General features: G+C 35.2%; 1 protein-coding gene across 1 annotated transcript in view; it reads right to left on the minus strand.

Moving 5' to 3' along the window:
- Positions 1-98: 98 nt before the first annotated feature.
- LOC123670755 (tubby-related protein 4) overlaps positions 99-21,792 on the minus strand; it is a 46,506-nt gene continuing 24,812 nt past the window's right edge. The window contains exons 3-14 of the mRNA XM_045604300.1: positions 19,175-19,357; positions 16,363-16,639; positions 11,325-11,593; positions 8,883-9,107; positions 7,040-7,268; positions 6,700-6,959; positions 5,746-6,092; positions 3,894-4,101; positions 2,224-3,364; positions 1,977-2,167; positions 1,236-1,427; positions 99-1,172 (exon numbers count right to left, since the gene is read on the minus strand). Of these exons, the coding sequence (XP_045460256.1) occupies positions 1,056-1,172; positions 1,236-1,427; positions 1,977-2,167; positions 2,224-3,364; positions 3,894-4,101; positions 5,746-6,092; positions 6,700-6,959; positions 7,040-7,268; positions 8,883-9,107; positions 11,325-11,593; positions 16,363-16,639; positions 19,175-19,357 (3,639 nt within the window). The 3' untranslated portion in view covers positions 99-1,055. The remainder of the gene's footprint in view (positions 1,173-1,235; positions 1,428-1,976; positions 2,168-2,223; positions 3,365-3,893; positions 4,102-5,745; positions 6,093-6,699; positions 6,960-7,039; positions 7,269-8,882; positions 9,108-11,324; positions 11,594-16,362; positions 16,640-19,174; positions 19,358-21,792) is intronic.

Genomic DNA, 21,792 nt, shown 5'->3' on the forward strand with positions numbered 1-21,792 from the left:
TTTGAAAAAGCATTGTTGGATATTGTTTTTGTAGTATTCGTTGAAATGAGAGAAAAACAAATGTTTTAAAAAAAGGCATATTTACTTTGCACAGTAAGTCTGATACAAATTAATCACGAACAATAAATATTTAATATTACACAAATTAACAGATACATATAGTAGAATTTAAAAACATAAATCTTCAATGAAAAGAATTACATACAACAAGTAACAATGAAGCATTAAAATATATATCAAAATATATTTTCAATGTGGAGGGATACAAATAATAAAATTCACTAATTGAGAATATTTCATTTTCTGATGTTTTGTTACAATAAATTCATCAAAAGAATAAAATCCGGTTTTATTTCTATAGCTCTGTCACTATTATGAGAAACACAATTATTCACTGGAAAAATGTGAAAGCTTTAAATCAACATCAAATTATGTGCTGTTATGAAAATATAAGATCGTATAATGGAAGCGACCCTTAAAAATAAATATTTTAGCCATTTCAATTACAAATTGATGATATTCTAGAGGAGTATATTTTGTCTTATTTTCAAATAATTAATGAAACAAATTATAAAAATTTCTTCTATGCAAACTTTCAATTGCATTAGATTGAATTATTGATTACTGTGGAAATAATACATACATTTCGAGGCATTGAAGAAACGGGAAAATCCAACAATATTTTTATATGTTATTGTTGATTGATCTATGCTTCAGTTCAAATTTCCGTTTGAGTAGATTATTTTGAATCGAAAAAATCAGTAAATTGATATTACTGTCAAAGCTTGGCCTTTATTTGAGCTATTCAATTTCTGAATCAAATTGTCATATAATCATTCAAATTCAAGCTATAAAATTCGTCAATCTGCTAATGTTCAACAAAATGTAAAAATACCAATCGAAAATTAAGACAGAATATCAGATTGTTTTGCGATATATAATATTCTTCAAAAGATATTACCTATAAAAATATTTTATCAAAAACATTGATTTCACGTTTGATATCTCTTCACCTAATAATTTTACACTCATCAGTAGATTTCTTCCAGTACCTACTATTTCAATCTTTGCGTAACATTAGCTAATGCTACAGAAAATGCTTGTAAAGCTGAGAAGGGATATTGAAAATCAAGAGTGTATGCATTTCCGTCGATTCTTCCAAACTGCATTACCTAAAAAAAAGTCCAGTGCAAGTCTATTACTAGTATATGCTGAGGTTCACTCAAAATTATTACCTGTTTTCCTCTGAATTCGATTTGGAAATTTTTTGCCGATTCTTGGGTTACCCGCCCTCCAAAATCTAGTTGATATACTTGGCTATTCTCATTCCACATTGGTGCTTTGTTGTGCATCACAAATTCCCTCCTTTGAGGTATGGGAGGATTATTGAAGCTACTACCATTAGGTTCTATCTTTCCCCTTTTCAACTGTGAAAATGTTAAATTTAAATACGAGAAAACTAGAGGAAATGGATTCCGTGCTTTCACTTCCTTTCACTAGATGAAATAGGATATTTCACAAACTTTTCAAATCCCCAAATTATTCAGTGATGTTTATTGAGCGTATGAAAAGTGGTTATTTTTGATTCGTGTTAAAATTGATCAAAAATTGGATTTTGAAAATTTAAAGAGGCCGCTAAAAAGTATTTCAACCCAATATGTCATCAGTGACGTCACTGGGATTTGTAAACAATTGAGTGTCATATACGAAATGGTTCGTTTCAAATATTGATTCCACAGTTTTTATTATGCAAAAAATTAAGAATAATATCGAAAAAATATAAGGATAGTACTGATGTGTACTCAGTGCTTGTGGCCTTTGGAGGCCACATATGTATATACCTATATACAGTTATTTGGTCTCCAAAGGCCGAATTGGTGCCGACTGAACGAACATCAAAAGCTTCTGATTTCACGTCAGTGATTCTCTCATTTTTATGCTATCAAATAACATATTCTATATCATTTTTTTTTAACCTTTTGTCTTAATTGCGCCTTCTGGAAGGTCTCCAGGTCTCTATAGTTCGTTCCATTGAAAATTTCATCTCCAGAAGCTGTTACATCGTCATCAGAGCTTTCCTGCAATTTGTTTTTCCTATTTTTTCTTCCTAAAAGTGGGGAAGATAGTAAATTTTTCCTAATGGGGGATGCACTTTGGGGTCGTTTGCCTGAAAATACATTGAAAATTATGCGCTAGTTTTTTATTTATCTTTAGTATATTTGCCTTTTTTTGAGGGGGCAGGAGAAGCGGGAGAGCTCCTAGGTAACCTAGGAGACGAAGGTGCGGAATTTCTACCATCATCTTCTCTTAATCTAGTTATTAATTTTTCTAAATTCGTTAAGGCTTGTGTGTGTAATGGCAAATTTTGTTTAGAGTTGACATCATTCTGTTCCTTGATTACCGAATTTCCTCTTTTACATTTCCCTCTTGATTTTTTGTCATCTTTATTTCCATCTTTGTCTTTTTTCCGCCTCATGAGGGGCGACCTTGAACCGAAGAATCCCAACCTTGAACATTCCTTCTTATTGTTCTCATTGTCTGTAGATGAGGAACTCGTAGATTTACATTCTGCAGTCTTCTTGACATTAACAACCTCTGGTATCACTTCTTCTATTTGGTTTTGGACAGATTTTATAGGGTTGGCTTTTTCAGAAAGGAAGATATCACTGGAATCTAGACTTTTGGATTTTCCACAATTCCTTAAGTTTGGCGTTTTGTTGCTTATCGTTTTGGAGCTTTCCTGGAAGTGCCTACTGGTTTGTCGACTCTGTCGCTTTTGTTTTGGCTTCTTATTGACTAGTATCAACCTCCGAGGCGCATCTTTGCGCAACATGAGCAGGGCTACTTCGCTTGGCACAAGTTGGACATCTACCATATCCAGATAGCCCATGCTACAGCTCCGCACCATGGCTTCTGGCAAGGGTAGATTGGGTGTTCTAGCATGGGATGGACCGGCAATGGCCTCTGTTGGATTTTCTTCGTCTATGAATTTGAGGTGAACATTTGGCACAGCTCTAGCTCTACGACCATCGTTTTTCGCTGGTTGAACGTTCTTCTCGGGTTTCACCTGTGTCTGATCTGTGTTCCTCGTGATTTTCATTCTATGATCTGTAGCGGATTGAAAAGATAAACCGTTCCTTGGGACTTCGTTCAACATGTTTGACTTTATCTGTTGGACATTGGTGGTGTTGGAATAATCGCAAGAGTAGGATAGAAGAGTTTGAGCTGGAGGTCGATCGAAGATTATGTCACTTGGAGCCACAGCGTTTTTGGGAGATTGTAAAGGTGGTACATATCCTTCGCAATAAAGGGGAGAAATTGCGTGTCTCTGATTGGTTGCATTTCCACTACTATTTTTGTTGAACTGAAAAAACAAGTATGTATTAGGAATAAAGGTAGAAATATGGAATGGTTTGTGTGTTGTTCCTCACTTCGTGAGTTCAGCGTAACCCAGAGTTAAACCGTTAAACGTTTAAAATCAGTTTTTCATGTAAAAATAAAATATTTTTTCAAGCATTTGTCGTTTTCAAGACGCAAAGTGTCATTTTTTTCACTAATTACCCAAAAATCCATTGGTGGTATTTAGTTAAATGTGTTCAGAATAAAATAATCAGCTCCAGTGGCATGTCAACAAATAAATAAAGAAGAATAATAAAAATTCCAATAAGAAAGACAGACAAGAAGACCTATCTGTCCCAAAAAGCAAATATATGAAAATCATAGTAGACAAACGAATTTTAAATGAAAATGAAATTGTCCTAGCTTGGCGTTTTCTGGAAAAAATTTCACTTACCGAAATAGATATGTGTATGGCTGACCTCTTTGACGTTGAGGACAGTGTATAATGAATGTAACGTAAAGTATAGATGAAATAGAAAATATTGAAATCTTACCTGACCCACAAAACTAGTGCTCTGGGCGTTCGAAGGACGTAAATTGAGATAAATATTATTATTTGTGCTGTTTGATGTTTGTGGACGGATTATATCACAATAACTAACAACTTCTGGAACGTCTGGATAAGCGGCCTCATCCTCGTAGGATTCTTGTTTAGCTAAAACTGGACCGTTTTTCTTCTGCGATTCTGGGGTTAAGAAGGAACTGAAACAAGATAAATTAATTCATTTTTCTGGTTAGATGATGTAGTGTCGATTAGATGCCAATTTTAGACTATGGTTTGTCATTTCTTCCTCTCTCATTGAGTATCAAAATCATTGAAGAAAATTCGAGAAAGGCTTTGATTTGGCGTCAGGAGCTTTCGGCCGCTTGTTCATTCAGGCGTGTAATGAATCAAAAACATAAGTTTAACTTTTGGAAACCAATGAATTATCCAACTGAAATATTGTGTTGATTATTCTCTCATGATAGATGATGTTATTTTGGTTTCTTATTATCAATAATGAATCTTTGGAATCGTTGGAAAGAATTGCGAAACCTTTTATATTTACATAACATCATTAAATGTTACATATATTATAGTTTCAGACCACTTTTACTTTTTTATTAAGTTTATGATCATTTACTCTGTTGACTTGTTCAATAAATATTGTATGTTTTGAAAGATTTATTATTATTATTTATTATAAATTAACGGAACCAGTGAACAATAGGCATGATATACTAACTGACAAAGAAACTGCAACACCCAGTAGGAGCTGTTTGAATTTTAATTTTTTTTTTGTTGGTAAAACATAGATGGTATAGCAAGGAGTAAATGATTAATATTTGGAGAAAAACACGAAGGGTTTACAATTTTTTTTTAATAAATTTGTTATAAATATGTTTGTCTCCCGCGATTGATGCAGTAAGATGGTGAATATCTTCTTGAGGGATACTATCCCAAGCTACCTGTACTCAGAGCCCGTGGGGGCTGGGGTAAATCATGTGCACCCAAAGAGAATCGAGATTCATCAGAAAAGACGATCTGATGCCATTACACATTCCAATGTTGACGTTCTCTGCACTATACTGTAATCGTTGCCGGCGATGTTCAACCGTCAGAGGTAACACCAGATGGGGTCGATAATGCTGCAGTCCAAAAGACCTTATCCGGCGTTAAACCGTTCGGAAAGTGACAGGATGGCCTTGTTCTCCTTACCACTCATCAGCCAAAGATCGAGTTATCGCTCATCGGTCTCTAATGGCCATAAGTCTTAGACGTCGATTTTGAACTTCATTTGTGACCCTTCGACGTTCATGGGCTACTCTTTTTAGATTTTGGGCATTATCAAACCACGCTTGACAACATCTCATAATAGTAGTTGGATTTCTGTTCGTACGGTTAGAGATTTCTCGAAATGACAACTCCGCTTTCCGTAGACTAATAATTCGACCTCTTTCAATTTCACTTAGCTGGCGATAAATACCGCGTACACGTGCTTTAGGCATTTTAACAACAACTAAATATCGACTTTGGATCTCCTCGAACAGCTGGTTTGTTGTAAAATTCAAAAAACTTGCAAAAAACGACTACAATATTCAAATAACAAAAATTGTTCACGATTTTTTTCTTCAAATTGAATCACTCCTTGCTATGGTATCTGTTTTATCAAAAAAAATTTTAAATTTGAACAGCTCCCTCTGGGTGTTGCAGTTTCTTTGTCAGTTGGTACCTATAGTTCTTTTAATTCCCTAGTTTATCTTTGGGAACCACTTTCCTTTCTATTTCGTTTGCAAAATACAAAAGCCTTACAAAAAATCTTGTAATGGTCTTCCGAACCATATATCAAGCAATTTTCATCATACCTATTGAAAGTAGAAGGTTTTTTTCCAACACAATTCCCTCTAGGAAGTATGGGCGCTATGGGTGGACAATGTTCTATAGGAACCCTGGACAGTCTGCTCTTCTTGTCAGTCTGTACTACTTCATCCTCGTCTTCAGAGAAAAGATTGGGATTGAAAGTAGGATCTGGACCTACTGGAAAATCGTCAGTCAGCTCCGTTATAATCAAGGTCATTTGCCTTGGCTGTAGATGCAGCAGGGAAGTCTTGTAGGTCACTTGACCCAAGTTGGCTGGTGTAGAGGTTGGCAGACCGTGTATCTTGAATTTGGTGCCCCATATGTTCGATGTTACTTCAACTAGAGGAACGTACTGAGGAAAAAATACATTAAATTTTAGTACAGGTGAATAACTGCAATTGCATTGATGAGATAAACAGAGAGCCAAAAATCGGAAGCAATTTGTTTGTGAATGAAGATCGCTGTAGCATAGCAACAATAACTCTGGTGAAAAAGGTTGCGAAACGTAGATTTAATCATAAATTGAATACATGTTGGAGGTTGTTAAAAAAAAATTTACTGTACCAAAAGTCACTCAAGTCGACCTCTTTCAAACTCACGTTGCTCCCTCGGACTATCACTTGTTTCGATCAATGGTACACGGCCTGGCTTACAAGCACTTCCGGTCTTATGAAGAAGTAAAGAATTGGATCGATTGGATCGCTTCAAAAGATGACTAGTTTTTTCAACGCGAGATTCGTACGCTGCCCGACAGATGGGAGAAAGTAGTGTCAGAGATGGACAATACTTTGAATCATAAATGTATAACCACATTTATTTCACAATAAATTCCCGAGTTTCGGAAAAAACGCCAGAAGCGAAGTTTTACGCCTATGTAGATCTGATTTTTTATAATGTTACAAACGATAAGTTCTCCATAAATTTGTGATAACTCTTAGGTGGATTCTTTTTATACTAACCTCGGGTAAAGTATCAATGTAGCACAATTCCTCACTTTCTCCCTCCAATGGGTTAGAATTGGAAGCACGTTCCGATTGCGTTGTCCTACCCTGAGACTTGTTCCTCTTTTTCCTCTTTCTCTGCATTCTTGGCGAGCTTGTACAGCCTTCCTCCTTCTCACTTTCCGAGGAATCCGTAAGCATACCCCCACCACTCGTGGATTGGCTCGACGATCCCGAGCTTTTCGTCTCTGAGGACCACTGGGGACCGTGTTCCGAAACTGCAAGAAACGGAGGTGGTTATTCTTCAATGTGTTAGATGGAATTTTGAAGATGGACTAAGATGAAAGCTAGGACTTACTTTCCACTTGGGGATCGAATATAACGAACTCCGGTCTTATTTTGCTGGTCCTTTTTCCCTTCAACAGCGGTACCAAACCACCTAAGTACTCAAGGTAGAGAGTGTAGTACATACCAGAAGATGAAGTGCTATCATCACCGTGCCTAATCATGGTGCAATGAAGGCGAACTGAACCAATAGGAGGTCTCGACACAAATTCCCTCAGAGAACTTGGTTCCGGGACACAACACTGCAATAATTTACAATTTTTATGAAACTTTTGTGGTTTTATATTTCTATGAGGGGACACTCTCGAAATCAGAGAGAAATCGAACTATGAATAAAGCACTGACGTGATCTTTCGAGCGCCCGTCATTGAAACCTTGGAGACCACATTACTGTATACACTGTGTCCGTAAAGTATGGAACATATTTATTTTTAGGTAAACAGACCATTTTAAGAAATAATCCTGAAACACGTCGATTTTTTATTTTAATTTACCGTATTTTAGAATAATAATCTAATATACAGGGTGAATTACTTTCGAGTAATGACGTCACCGTAATTATTTTTAAATGCAACACCCCCATCTGATTCCAAAAATGTACCACATGTTGATCTAGACGACTTTGTTTTTTTTAAATTGATAAGAAATAATTTCTTTCATATTCTGTCTGCTAGACCACAAGTACCAAACATGTTTGGAAACAACTCATTTATAGTAATCTAAAAATGTAACAAACTGTGTTACATTCAAGCCAATTGCCGCTAGACAATAAGTATTTTTGATAATATTGTTAATTTAACTAATAAAGAATGTTACGCGTTACTTTATGAGCACACACAAAACTATTGTATTTTTGTCCACCCTATACCAATTGGAATCAACATGTGATACATTTTTGGGATCAGCTCAGCTAGAGTAATCGGAAAATTGAGACAAAATCGGGGTTCCATTTTAAAAAAATTACGGTAGCGTCATTATTCGAAAGTAATTCACCCTGTATATTAGATTATTATTTTAAAATACGGTGAATTAAAATAAAAAATCGACGTGTTTCAGGATTATTTCTTGAAATGGTCTGTTTAGCTAGAAATGAATTTGTTCCATACTTTACGGACACAGTGCATAACTAAATACAGTGTGTGGATGAAGTAAGGAACAAAATTTAAATTCAGGCAAAATGTTCGGACAAGTCAATTTTAGTTTTCAACTGACCACCTTATGGCATACAAATTAAAGAGATAAAGTAACACATTTACTGTGAGAGTTAACTTTGATGAAAGAGAGTCTTCAATCTACCCAAAAAAAATTAGGACTGACCGATACAAGTGTAAACATTATGTGCACTTCGCTCAAGAACTTCAGGGGTGATCTGCTTCAGTTCAGCGCGAATTTTTTGCCGTAACTCTTCTAAATTATATGTACAATCAAAATAAACCTTTGATTTTAAATGACTCCAAAAAAAAGTCTAAGGGGATTAAGTCTGGAAAAAGCAGTGGCCACTCAATAAGTCCTCGAAGGCTTATTCACTTTTGAGGGGTCACCCCATCGTGTTGTTGGGGTACACCTGCTTCGTCATAATTTAGAAACATTGCTGCTAAAGCAAAGGTTTATTTTAATATGCCAAATAATTTAGAAATGTTACGGCAAATAATTCGCCTTTCAACTTCATTTGAAACATTTTTTGATCCAGAGTCTTCCCAAGGAGTCATTCCAGTGTATCGCTCAAAATGGGCCAACCCTCTTTTTCAAGCTCTCATCCTACAAGTTTGGTTGATTCTTCCAACCTGATAATTGCATAAACTATCAACAGTAAGTTAATCGCCATTTATATAAAAGTAGAATGATTCTGACCTTACCCTTATTGTTTGAGCGAATAAATTTCCTATCAAATTCCTTATCCTGGCAGGTAGTGGTAAAAGAGGTAATTGGGATTCATGCATTATGCTGTCATGGATTTTGAGACGGCAGAGCAGCTGCAGCGTTGCTATCCTTCTAGACACCCAGGCAATATGGATTTGGGAACCTGTCGCTATGAAAAGTCTTTTGTCATTGTGTCCCCACGTGAGAGAAGATATTGCTGCCTAAAATGAACACTTTATCAATAAACTGGTATTAATAATTAATAATAAGAATAATAATAATTGACTCATATGTAGAGAGTAACATCAGAGAAAAAAACAACTCTAAAGCTCCCTTGTAAAGGGTTTTCCAACAAGATCATTTTGATATAAAAAAACAAGTATATTTCAAGAGAAATCAATTGTAGTGCCTTTTTCTGCCCGAGGGGTGGCATTATGGGCGTCGGCCACACTTTGATGCAGCCTCGGCGGTTTTAAGGGAGCCGCCGCGTTGCAGCAGAGTCATCTCTTCACGATGGTGTGAGAGGGTGTCTTAGGCAGATATCGCTGGATTGCTTGAATGAAGAGTTCACCAGTGATCTCGGGACGAAACACTGTAATCCCTTAAGAGAGGGCGCTCCTACACAATCTTGGCTCGAGAAATCCTCGACAAAAAATGAATGTTTATTTCATTGTAAAAAGGAAGGTAAGCCATTAACGATGGAAAACGATATCAGCTAAATGGTCGCCACTGCTGCAGTTCCTGTACCATATCCTTTTTATGAAATGTTCCATGACTAATTCGCAAATTTAATTCCATCTTCAAGGTCTTCAATCGCTTATGCTCTTACTCTTATGGTGTTAAATTATAAAATTTCGGTAGACAATTGTGACCTCTTCGAAAAAATAATACGGCCAAGGAACGTTTCTTTGCAAAATTGCGATTGTTTAATTGATTGTATAGCACGAAGCGTCGTTTTGTTGAAAATAAACGTCGTTCATATCAATATATTCCAATTCCGGAAATGAAAATCTTAAATTAACTAACGTAACAGTTACATCAGCCGCATTTTAAAAAAGTTAGGTCCGAAGGCACCTTCTTCTTGATAGTGCCAATCCGTTATCGGATATTGGAGACCATTCTGGCTATTGTGACCTTATTCACTGCTGCACGAAACAGTTGTTGTTTCCGAGAACCAGACTCTCAAATTTCTGAGCCACGAAATTCTCCTTCTGCCGGGACCTCTCCTTCCCTCAACTTTGCCTTGCAGTATTAGCTGGAGAAGGCCGTATCGTTGTTCATTCCGCATGATGTCGCCCAAGTACTCCAGTTTCCTCCTCTTCACGATGTCAACAATTTCAGTTTTCTTGTTGACTAATATTAGCACCCTCTCATTGGTCATGTGCTCTGTCCAACTGATTCGGAGTATTCTTCTGTAGAGCCACATTTCGAATGCTTCAAGCCTCTTACAGGAAGCTTCAGTAAGCGTCCATGACTCCACCCCATACAGAAGCACAGGAAAGACATAGCACTTCAGAAGTCGTATTTTGGTCTTCTTGTTCAAAGACTCCACCAGCCCAAAATCCACAATAAACAGTGACAGGTTGAGGATGGAGAGGCTTTTCAACAATCATTCTTGGATTTTCCTAGTGGCTCGATATCTCAAGAGACGCAACAATAACAGGAAGAAGGCAGAAAGAAACAGGACACAGTCCTATCGAAAGAGAAAGAAGAAGAAGATTCTTGGATTTTCCTAGTTCAAATGTGACAATTTTACTCATTAAGGTAGCCTCCGAGATGAAAATGGGACTCATCACTGAAAATAAATTTTCGATGAAAATCCGGATCATTTTCATGCATTTCAAGGACTCAATCAGCGAAGATACGAAGTTACTGAGCGGCTATGTTCTTGTGTTAATTCAAGAGCCTTAAGACCTAAGTCTTTATGCAATATACGGTGTAATGTTGTTTGTGGAATGCCAAATTCCCAAGATCGACGAGGAATCAACAAACCTAGATTTTCGTCAACACTACGGGATACAGCAGCAATATTCTCTTTTGTTCTTTAGCGACGCACACGGTTTCGATACTTCCCATCATTAATTGGTGCCAAAACTCAAATTTTTCCGCCAATTTCACCAATGACGACCGAGAAGACGCTTTACGAAGACCCACAAAGTATTAGTTTTGAAAAAGCTTTCACTTTTTTTGTAGAGAATTTCAACAATTCCAATGCGTTGTTGAGGCATCGTTCCATGTTTAGTAATGGCTTAATTGAAATATGACAGGTGCCCAGATAACAGGCTATTCAAAATGAAACCTATTATTGGAAAACCCTGCTTAATGATTTGCTGACTGGCTTATCTTACAGTAGACACCCTGGATGGGAAGTACAAGACTTTTTGTCTTAAAAAGAAGTAAAAAATTAATAAGAAACCACTCTATCAAAAAATCATTACCTGCGTGAAAGGAATTTGCGTTCTATAAAGAAGTATCCCTCGTTCGTTATAAAACTTCAATACGTTGGAGTATTCAATTTGATTTCCAATTCCTTTGCTTGTTGATTCTACTCCAGCGATCGCCAACAATTCTCTCGAGTTGCTCCATTCCATGCACAACGGGCCCTGGAGTCCTGTTTGTATATGAAGGGGAGAAACATCGTCGAAACTCTTCAAGAGATAAACTAATCCATTTTGAAGGCAGACTGCCAGAACAAACTTTCGTTCGCCTGAAAACAAACTGTTGTTTATCAATTGAAATTCATCTCTTGCTAATTTGGTGAAAAAATGTACAGGATGAGTTTCTAGTTTAAAAATTGATAAAAACGAGTCTCGTGTATTGCTGGGAAAAGTAGTGGGCAAGCAAAGCAGGGGCATGATAAGCGTAATTCATCCTCTACTCTATCGACAACAACTATTTCAAGGTTCAGACAACTAGCTCTACATGACATGTTCACTAGCATGCTTCAAATATCTGAGGAATAGTTTTGGTAAGAAGGTAGAACTTTTACTATGCTTACTAATGATCTGGTTTTACACATAATGAATGTTGTTAATTGTTCACGATATCCACAATTGGCCAACAAAAATCTCCATACTCTAATTTAATGGGAAATCAGGACATCAGACGTATTTTTCAATCATTAAAGTCATTGAAGAAATGAAGTATCGCTTCTGCTAAGCCAACATTTACTTTCATTTTTTGTTTCAGCTTCTTATTTTTGTTTGTTTAAAGTTACGATTAATCAGGGGCCAGGGCTGTCGCTAGATAGGTGGCATTTAAAGCTTGATGAACAGAAATCCTATGTGTAGAAATTCAGGATTTCGGGATTTATTTTTTTAATTTCAATTTTCCAATCTGAATGTTGATCTCTCAGAGGAATGCGAAATATTGGAAAAACGATTCCATTTCACCATTTCCATATAATCTTTCTAAAGAAATATAAGAAGTGTTTTCATTTCTTAACACAATCAATTATGATTATTTTAAACGTTTTATGTATATGCAAAATGGGTGTAATGATATTCTAGCTAAGCTAAGCTCTATAGTGTTTTATTTTTCAAGCATTTTTTCGGCGATGGGTAATTCCTACAATGTAAGTGACGTAAAATAGATGGCATTCAAAAACAGATTCGTAGATATACCAAAATGGTCCAAAAATCATTTTGTGAATAATGAGGCTAAAGAAATTATGAGAATCAGGGAGTATTTTTTAGGATTCTTCTCATTTAAAGCAAACTACAAAAAATGTCTCTAACCTTCAAAAATATGAAAGTACAGCGATAATATGAGGGGAATAGACAAGGGTTCATATTTCCTTACGAATCCTTAATTGAGTTTAATTTTTTGTACAGGTTTGAAATTGTTGGTTTTTGTTGATGAATATTTTCCCTATGTTGTCCCTATTTACATAGAGATGCTGCCATTTTTCCATCTATTGGTAAAGGATCTCTGTGGCACAATATTAATCTTTTGCATTCTGCATACATTCAGGGTGAGTCAATAGTGCTCGATCGATCGATGACTCTACAGGCTGGTCCGAAAGTAGTGAAACACGATACCACCTTTTTGTTTGAAAATGGGAATTCCTAATTTTAATATCATACTCATGATCTCCATGAGATTCTGATTTCGAAATACCTCACCTATGGAGGTAGGCCACTAATTTCGACAAAAATCATTTATTTATTTATTAAAATAAAACGAAGTAATTTCCACTATGTTATTTAATTGTTAGCAACAATTGTTTCGCCACACTGTGGCTTCATCAGGCTACATTTCTGAACTGATAAGAGTACAAAGGTTTTCGGAATCTTATAAAGGAACAAAATTGACACAAAAATATTCGAAAGGGTATAAATTACAAAGTTATATTGGACAATTTACCGCCTGGGATTTCCAAACTATCGGAAGAAATTCAATAAAGGGGATGAGTTTACATCCGTTTGTTCGTTCAACAGAATATTTTGGGTATTATACCTGTTTATTTCTAGGGATTCTAAGAGGGTTAGTCTTAAGCTCTTGTTTTCTAAATGAAGAATTTCAAAGTTATTATTGAAGGTATGGTCCAATTCTTTTAAGTGATTCGCGTAGGTTGAAAACGAACTATCAGATGTATAACTCTTTTGGTGTTCCTTTATCCTTTTATTGAACGATCTTCCTGTTTGTCCAATATAAACCATAGGGCAATCATTACAGGTTAACTTGTAGACACCGGATTTAGTTTCTTTATCTGTTTTGTCTTTATTGTTTTTAATGAACATCTCTAAGTTGTTACTTGTTTTGAAGGATATTGTGTAATTGAATTTTGTTTTCAGGTATTTAGCAATCTTTTCAGAAATATTATTAACATAAGTTAACGAAAAAAATTTAGTATCAATACCATAATTTACCTTAGGGTATGTTAGACTCAAAGCTTGCTTTCTTTGTTTATTCCTCAAAATTTGATCAATAACATGTGGACTGTAATAGTTATTCACAGCTATTTGTTTAATTAAATTTAATTCTTTACAAAAATTAGCATGATTCATAGGTATATTGATTAATCTATGGATCATACAATTGTATGCAGCCATTTTTTGGTTTAACGGGTGGTTAGAAGTAGCATGGATGGTAGTATCAGTATGTGTAGGTTTTCTAAAAATACTGAAACTATGAAAGTTATTATTTCTGGTAATTGTTAAATCAAGAAAGTTGAGTGAATTGTTATGTTCAATTTCAGAAGTGAATTTGATACTTGGGTGAATGTTATTGATAAATTCTGTGAACAAAGAAAGTTGTCTATTTGTACCTTTGAAGCAACATATAATATCGTCTACATATCTAAACCAATAAAGGAAATATTTTGTTTTATTGTTAGAGTGAATTTTGTTTTCTAAGTTGTTCATGAATATTTCTGCTAGGATTGGACTTAAAGGGTTACCCATAATCAAACCTTCATCAGACTTATAAATAGTTTCATTAAATTGAAAGTAATTTTGACTGAGACATATTTCTAGAAATATGCCTCAGTCAAAATTACTTTCAATTTAATGAAACTATTTATAAGTCTGATGAAGGTTTGATTATGGGTAACCCTTTAAGTCCAATCCTAGCAGAAATATTCATGAACAACTTAGAAAACAAAATTCACTCTAACAATAAAACAAAATATTTCCTTTATTGGTTTAGATATGTAGACGATATTATATGTTGCTTCAAAGGTACAAATAGACAACTTTCTTTGTTCACAGAATTTATCAATAACATTCACCCAAGTATCAAATTCACTTCTGAAATTGAACATAACAATTCACTCAACTTTCTTGATTTAACAATTACCAGAAATAATAACTTTCATAGTTTCAGTATTTTTAGAAAACCTACACATACTGATACTACCATCCATGCTACTTCTAACCACCCGTTAAACCAAAAAATGGCTGCATACAATTGTATGATCCATAGATTAATCAATATACCTATGAATCATGCTAATTTTTGTAAAGAATTAAATTTAATTAAACAAATAGCTGTGAATAACTGTTACAGTCCACATGTTATTGATCAAATTTTGAGGAATAAACAAAGAAAGCAAGCTTTGAGTCTAACATACCCTAAGGTAAATTATGGTATTGATACTAAATTTTTTTCGTTAACTTATGTTAATAATATTTCTGAAAAGATTGCTAAATACCTGAAAACAAAATTCAATTACACAATATCCTTCAAAACAAGTAACAACTTAGAGATGTTCATTAAAAACAATAACGACAAAACAGATAAAGAAACTAAATCCGGTGTCTACAAGTTAACCTGTAATGATTGCCCTATGGTTTATATTGGACAAACAGGAAGATCGTTCAATAAAAGGATAAAGGAACACCAAAAGAGTTATACATCTGATAGTTCGTTTTCAACCTACGCGAATCACTTAAAAGAATTGGACCATACCTTCAATAATAACTTTGAAATTCTTCATTTAGAAAACAAGAGCTTAAGACTAACCCTCTTAGAATCCCTAGAAATAAACAGGTATAATACCCAAAATATTCTGTTGAACGAACAAACGGATGTAAACTCATCCCCTTTATTGAATTTCTTCCGATAGTTTGGAAATCCCAGGCGGTAAATTGTCCAATATAACTTTGTAATTTATACCCTTTCGAATATTTTTGTGTCAATTTTGTTCCTATATAAGATTCCGAAAACCTTTGTACTCTTATCAGTTCAGAAATGTAGCCTGATGAAGCCACAGTGTGGCGAAACAATTGTTGCTAACAATTAAATAACATAGTGGAAATTACTTCGTTTTATTTTATTTATAATGAATTTCCGCCAAGTAAGGACCGAATCCATTAAATATTTATTTAATCATGGCAATAATGGTTTAAACTAGAGATCATATCTTGAAAACGGTTCAAGATTATTGTAGAGTTTATTTTTCATTGACTTCTACAAATTTACGGATCACTCTACAGGTGGTCCGAAAGACACTTTCGGACCAGCCTGTAGAATGTAGAGTCAAACATAATCTTATGCGCTGAGTGCTGTCGACTCCGTCAAAATTTGAATCATTTTCCTAGCCCAAAATATACAAGAGTTATCGACCGATCGAGCACTAATGTCTCATCCTGTATATACAAGACACTACATCCCACTCCGTTGTTCAGGTTCAAATTTTTCTGAATATCTAAATATTTTCACCGCCTACTCATATAAATCGAAATGAATTAGAGAAATAAGGATAACAAATTTCGAGGATATCAAAGTATAAAGCCAATAATTTCGTATCATGAAATGAACAAACAAAGCAACTCAAAATACGAACAAATGCCCCAACAGGTAAAAAAAATGTGTCTTCAGTTATTGAACTGAAGACGGTTGACTAAATATCACCGACAGTGTGAATTAGCTGTCCCACTACCACAGCTAAGCTCACATTGTCAGAGAAATCTAGTAAACCAAAAGTGAAAATAATGAGCCTAGGTGTAGCACTAAAAGGACCATTATTCATACCTGCATTAGAAACACCAGGGTCGTTGTCATCCCCTTCCTCCATCTTGAACTTTTCGCAAGACCATGCCATCGAAGTGATACCAGATTCATTGGTCAACTGCACCTGAGAAACCATGGCTCCGTGAACGTCCATGACGATGATCTGGCCAGAAGTCGTACCAAAATATACTTGCTGATCATCTGGAGTCCATATGCCGCACGTTATGGTGGGTTCCAAATTCAACATGGATGACCAATACCTCTGTCCGGCAACTGAACCAACCAATACAAAGCCATCCTGAAAAGGCTCTTTCATTAAGTTTTTTCGTTCAGATATACGTTAAATAAAATTAAACTCTCAGTGGATGAGTGTATTTATTTAAGGTTGAACTATACACTATATACTTTTGTCGAAGCACCCTGTGTGTTCAATTGGTGAATTTATAATTAACGGAGGAGAAGTATTAGTATGTCTTCTGAAAGCTAGAAAATTGGAAATTTCAACATTGGAATGAAGCTCTATTCAAAAATACTTGTCCAAAATAAACAGATTTTGGACAAATCTTCTGGGAAAAATATGCAAAAGATACATTAAAACAATGTAAAATTCAATGAGTGATCTGATCATGAATAGAAAACTGGGTGTTACATTCAAAAAACGAAAGTGGGTTTCATTTTCGGTGGTATCGGAAGTTTTTTCCAAGAATTTATCCCTCCCAGCAAAGCTTAACTAAAAAGTATTGAAATATTATAACCAATAATCTTCGTGAATCACTATGTATACAAAAATTACATATATCACATAATTACAGAAAATAATAATAGCTGTTGACTGAAAGATTCCAGGCAATGTCTTTTTGACTCTATCAATTAATAATTAATATTCTACTCTGGACCAAGGCGCAATTAAGACTTGCTTGCTTTTATTACCACTTTGACCTAAAACCCTCAGCAAAGTTACTTGCCTCTATCCAGATTTTTTAAGGTATTGCGTCATTTCCAGTTTCAACTATGTGTTCTTCATCACGACCTGATTATCTGTTATAATGTATAAGTGCGCCTCTTGAGGCTTTTCTTATGACTCTCGCGGGCATACAAACTAACAATTAGGATTTTTGCCTTCAAAACTATTGACCCAGCAGTATGGAAATCCCTAATTTGAGAAATTGTTATTCGGCTTACAAGATATCTTTGCTGTTATGTTCCACTGACCAATTATTTGAAAGAAAAAAACATATAACTATGCATAAACTACAGCCGCATTCAAAAACTTTGAAGGTTTCTCACTGCACACGATTCTTCAATTGTATTGAGAGTCAGAATGGTACCTCTCTTCAGCTACGAATATGATTCTGTCTTGGCATGCATGCTAGATCTAGAAGAGTTAGACACTGGCATGGGGCTTTAAGTGATATTGAATTTGATAGTAAGAGATTTGTAGGAAGAGCTATTATAGCTTTGCCGATTAGTACATATGGCATGTGTACTTTCTTCAAGAAGCAAGAGGTGATGTTTTGTTGTTCATCATTTAAAATTATCAATGTTTTCGGATATGTCAGCTTTCTTACTAATGTTTACTTGTTCATGTAAAGGCGGCCATGAACTGGCTTACATGCTTGTCATACATGCATCATGCATTTCATTCTTGCTCGTTCGGAGATGGTCTACATGTATGACATGTATGACACACAAGAATTACTGACTGGCCTGAATTTTTGAAAGACAAATATGCAGCAACAAGCTTGAATTCATAGTTATCTATGCATGTGGCAAATAAAATCGAAAGATTATATGAATAGAATAAAGAAAGATAGTTTATATAAGGTTCTCCCCTTCATTCATCGTTCACATTGAGACTGACACCCATGGATGTTTGTCATACTTTCATTTCTCGCATGTATGTCAGCTTGGCAGTTTATAGCCACCTCTACATCAAGATTACAACATATGCAAGAAAGCTGACATATAAAATTCAAAAAAATTAATCTCATCATACCTACGATGGGTTTTGTATTCTACAAATTTTGTGTCCACGATATAACATCACCTCTTGCTTTTTGAAGAAAGAACATATTATGTCGTATGCACCCATTGGCAAGGCCACCTTAAGGCTTCACACCAGCGTTCAACTTTTCTGCAGGCAGCGTGCATGCCTAGGCTGAATTGTGAAACGTTAATAAACTTATCGTGAATAGAGAAATAATTCATTTCACTCATATATACCAGTTTGTGGCCACCTCAAGAGACTATATTATTAATGAATCGAATTGAGTGTAACAGTTTCAACTGCATTTAAAGTAATTTCTGAATGTCTACTTCACGTTCTTCTGTAAAACTCTATTGCAATTAGTTCTGTTTCATTGTCAAAACAAAAACTACTGAAACATTCGTCTAATTACTGGTAATTCTTATTTCAAAGTCAGTATTTATTCCATTTATTCGACTTCTACAAGCAATAGAGTCCAAACAAACTAGCTCTCCAACAAATATCTTGTCGTGTCGGCTTGGCGTTTTTCCAATTCACGCTAGAAGGTTATAAATTAGCAGATAGGAAATTACTTCCTTCCTCGTGTCTCTTATCGAACCGAACGAGTTGACGACCATGTTGCAGATGTTGCTAAAAGATCGATTTGAAGGCGGAAGTGTGCATTGGGGAGACAGGACTTAAGGGTCTACAAACCGTCAAGGATCAAATGGGATTTGTTGCTTGTTCAGTCAGCCAAGGTCTTTGCACTCCCTTAATTGATCCTTATAGATGCCCGAGCAACTTGATTGATTCGTTTTCGGTAATTGAAAACTGTTTCTGGCTCGTTACAGCTAGTTATTTGCTCACCTGATAACAGATTAGGGCCATCCTACCGTCATGTGACCAGGAGAAATGGGTGACGGGGGTGTTGCGATCATTGATTAGCTCGATGGACCACCTCCCCTCGTATTTTATCCACACGAAAATTATTCCAGAGCTGTCACAGGATGCCAGTTTTTGATAGGGCTCGTTCCATTTTACTAGGATAACCTGAAATTGAAGTGGTTTGTTATTCACCTGAATGAAGCAAATTTTTATTTGTTTGGGTATATACGGTGGGGTTATGAGAACGGAACAGACTAGAAGAGGGCGTAGAAATGGGGAAGTACTGGGGGATATCCCCCCCCCCAAGATTTTTTAAAATATAAAATTTCTGAAATCTTGCAAAGACGAAGAACGAAAATTTCTCCATAAAATGAACCAATAATCATTTTAATTTCCTTTGAAATCGACACGTCAGTAAAAAATCGGACCCCTTTACGGTTTATGAGTTCATTATCGCTTTCAAGATGAGTACTTTTATTGCTCGTCTTTGCTCGATGTTTATTATTTTCCTTTATCTATCTGCTTTCTCGGCATCGCCCCCTATTTTCCATCTGTATCGGTATACCCTTACCCATTGTTCTCGGTTTTTTGTATCATTCTCGTCACAATTCATATCATTGGCAATTTGACGTGTGTTGAATTTTGATAGGATTGGAAGTCTGTGTAGGCAATCACAAAACGAAAAATATAACTGAAAACAATGCTGTGATGAGTTCATTCCAGCACTGTTTTTAGTAGCGTAATGAAATCATTACGATACTGAAATAGAGAAATATTATTTTGATTTTGTTGTGATGTTCTAAAGGGTTGAAACATGCAATATCTTATCCCTTTTTCACAAGAACTTTTTAACGAAACAAAATTACTAAACTTAAAATTATGTGTTGGAAATAACGATTCGTTGTGAGAAATTTTAACTCTTGTGCCTGTAAAAACAATAGTTTCCTAATAAAAAATTAAATCCAACATTGTGCATTAACGGATAATTCGTGAATGGAATCGAAATAATCTAGTAGGTATTGTATCAAAATCCCATTTATTCAATATTTCAGTAATTTCAAGAAAAAAAGAAAATGTTTTTTCTCATTTGGATAGAGAGTGCCATGAGCTTTTGCTTATTTACATGAAAATCCCCCATCAATTTTCAATAAAGACTTACCCCCTAAAAACTTTGGACTTATTCGGTAACATCTCTCTAAAATAGAATCTTTTTCAACGCGATTAAACTGCAACTTCTCTGGACACTATGTCTTTGATCAGAACTTGTTGATGTTTGAAAAACGTTTTTATTTGTTGGGTCTGTGATGAATAATTCGGGAGATATAACTATTTTTGGAGGGAAATTCAATTTTTTCCCAAAATTCGAGTTCAAATTTCCTCCAAACCGAGAGCTCTACGAAGAATCGGTGAGCGATGCCAGAATTGACGATTTCTGATTAGCCGAATTTCGGTCTCTCCTGAAAAATTTTTCGTCCAAATATTTTCGTAAAATTTTCCATACCTTACCCTTGGAAAATTGAAAACAAAATAATAGTTCTTTCATCGGACTATTGTATCATTTTATTGATTGATTCGACTATGTAGATCACGAAAATGCTTGCAGTTGGGCGATTAGTATATTATTTCAGAAATTATAGGTAAAAATCTGAAATTTTCGAGAAAAAAATTGATTAAATTCCCGAGGCTGCAACTTCTCCTGGATTCAGCTACGCCTTTGAAACCAAACTTTGTTTCAGATCAGAACTTGATGTTTGAAAAACGTTTCATTTGTGGGATCTGTGACGAATAATTCGGGAGATATAGATAACGATTTTTGGAAGGAAATTCAATTTTTCCCTAAATTCGAGTTCAAATTCCCTCGAAACCGTGAGCTCTTCGAAGAATCGGTGAGCGATGCCAGAATTGACGATCTCTCCTGAAAAATTTTTCGTCCAAATATTTTCGTAAAATTGAAATAATGTTAATTTGAATATCTCATTCAAAAATTAAAAATGTAAAATCTCCGCTTCTAGACACTTTTTTCTGATTCTTTTCAATGGAAAAAAAATTAATGAATGAAAAAAATAATTTGCCTCAAATATGTACACAAATTGTATTTGATTGTTAAATTCGCCCACAACTAAATTGCGAACATTTTGTAGATGCATGGAAATTGTTGCCTTCGAATGATTCTAGAAGTTAACTACTGGAAATAATAGATCAGCAAGGGCAACATTTTCCCATTCACGTCAATCATACGTCATGCAACATGTACCCGTAATTGCTTGAAGGAAAACCCTACAGAGTAATCATTTTTCTCATGTTATTCTGCGCGCTTTCCCTCAACAGAAATTTCGCGATAAAATTCTTGACAGCCTTATCGATTCCACAGACAAATTATTGCTCAACGTAATGCAACAAAATACATTAATGACGTCATCCAAACACGCATAACCTAGATTTAGCGAAAATATTGGAAAAGCGTAGTTGTTCAACATAGAGATTGAAATCGATAAAGATGAGAAAAATAATGTTTGAAGGATATCTACTCGAATCGGACATGGAAATACAATTACAGAAAACAATTATTGTTTCGTCAAAATTCCGTCAGGTGCAATATT

The sequence above is a fragment of the Harmonia axyridis genome, chromosome 1, assembly GCF_914767665.1.
Source record: "Harmonia axyridis chromosome 1, icHarAxyr1.1, whole genome shotgun sequence".
Lineage (NCBI taxonomy): Eukaryota > Metazoa > Arthropoda > Insecta > Coleoptera > Coccinellidae > Harmonia > Harmonia axyridis.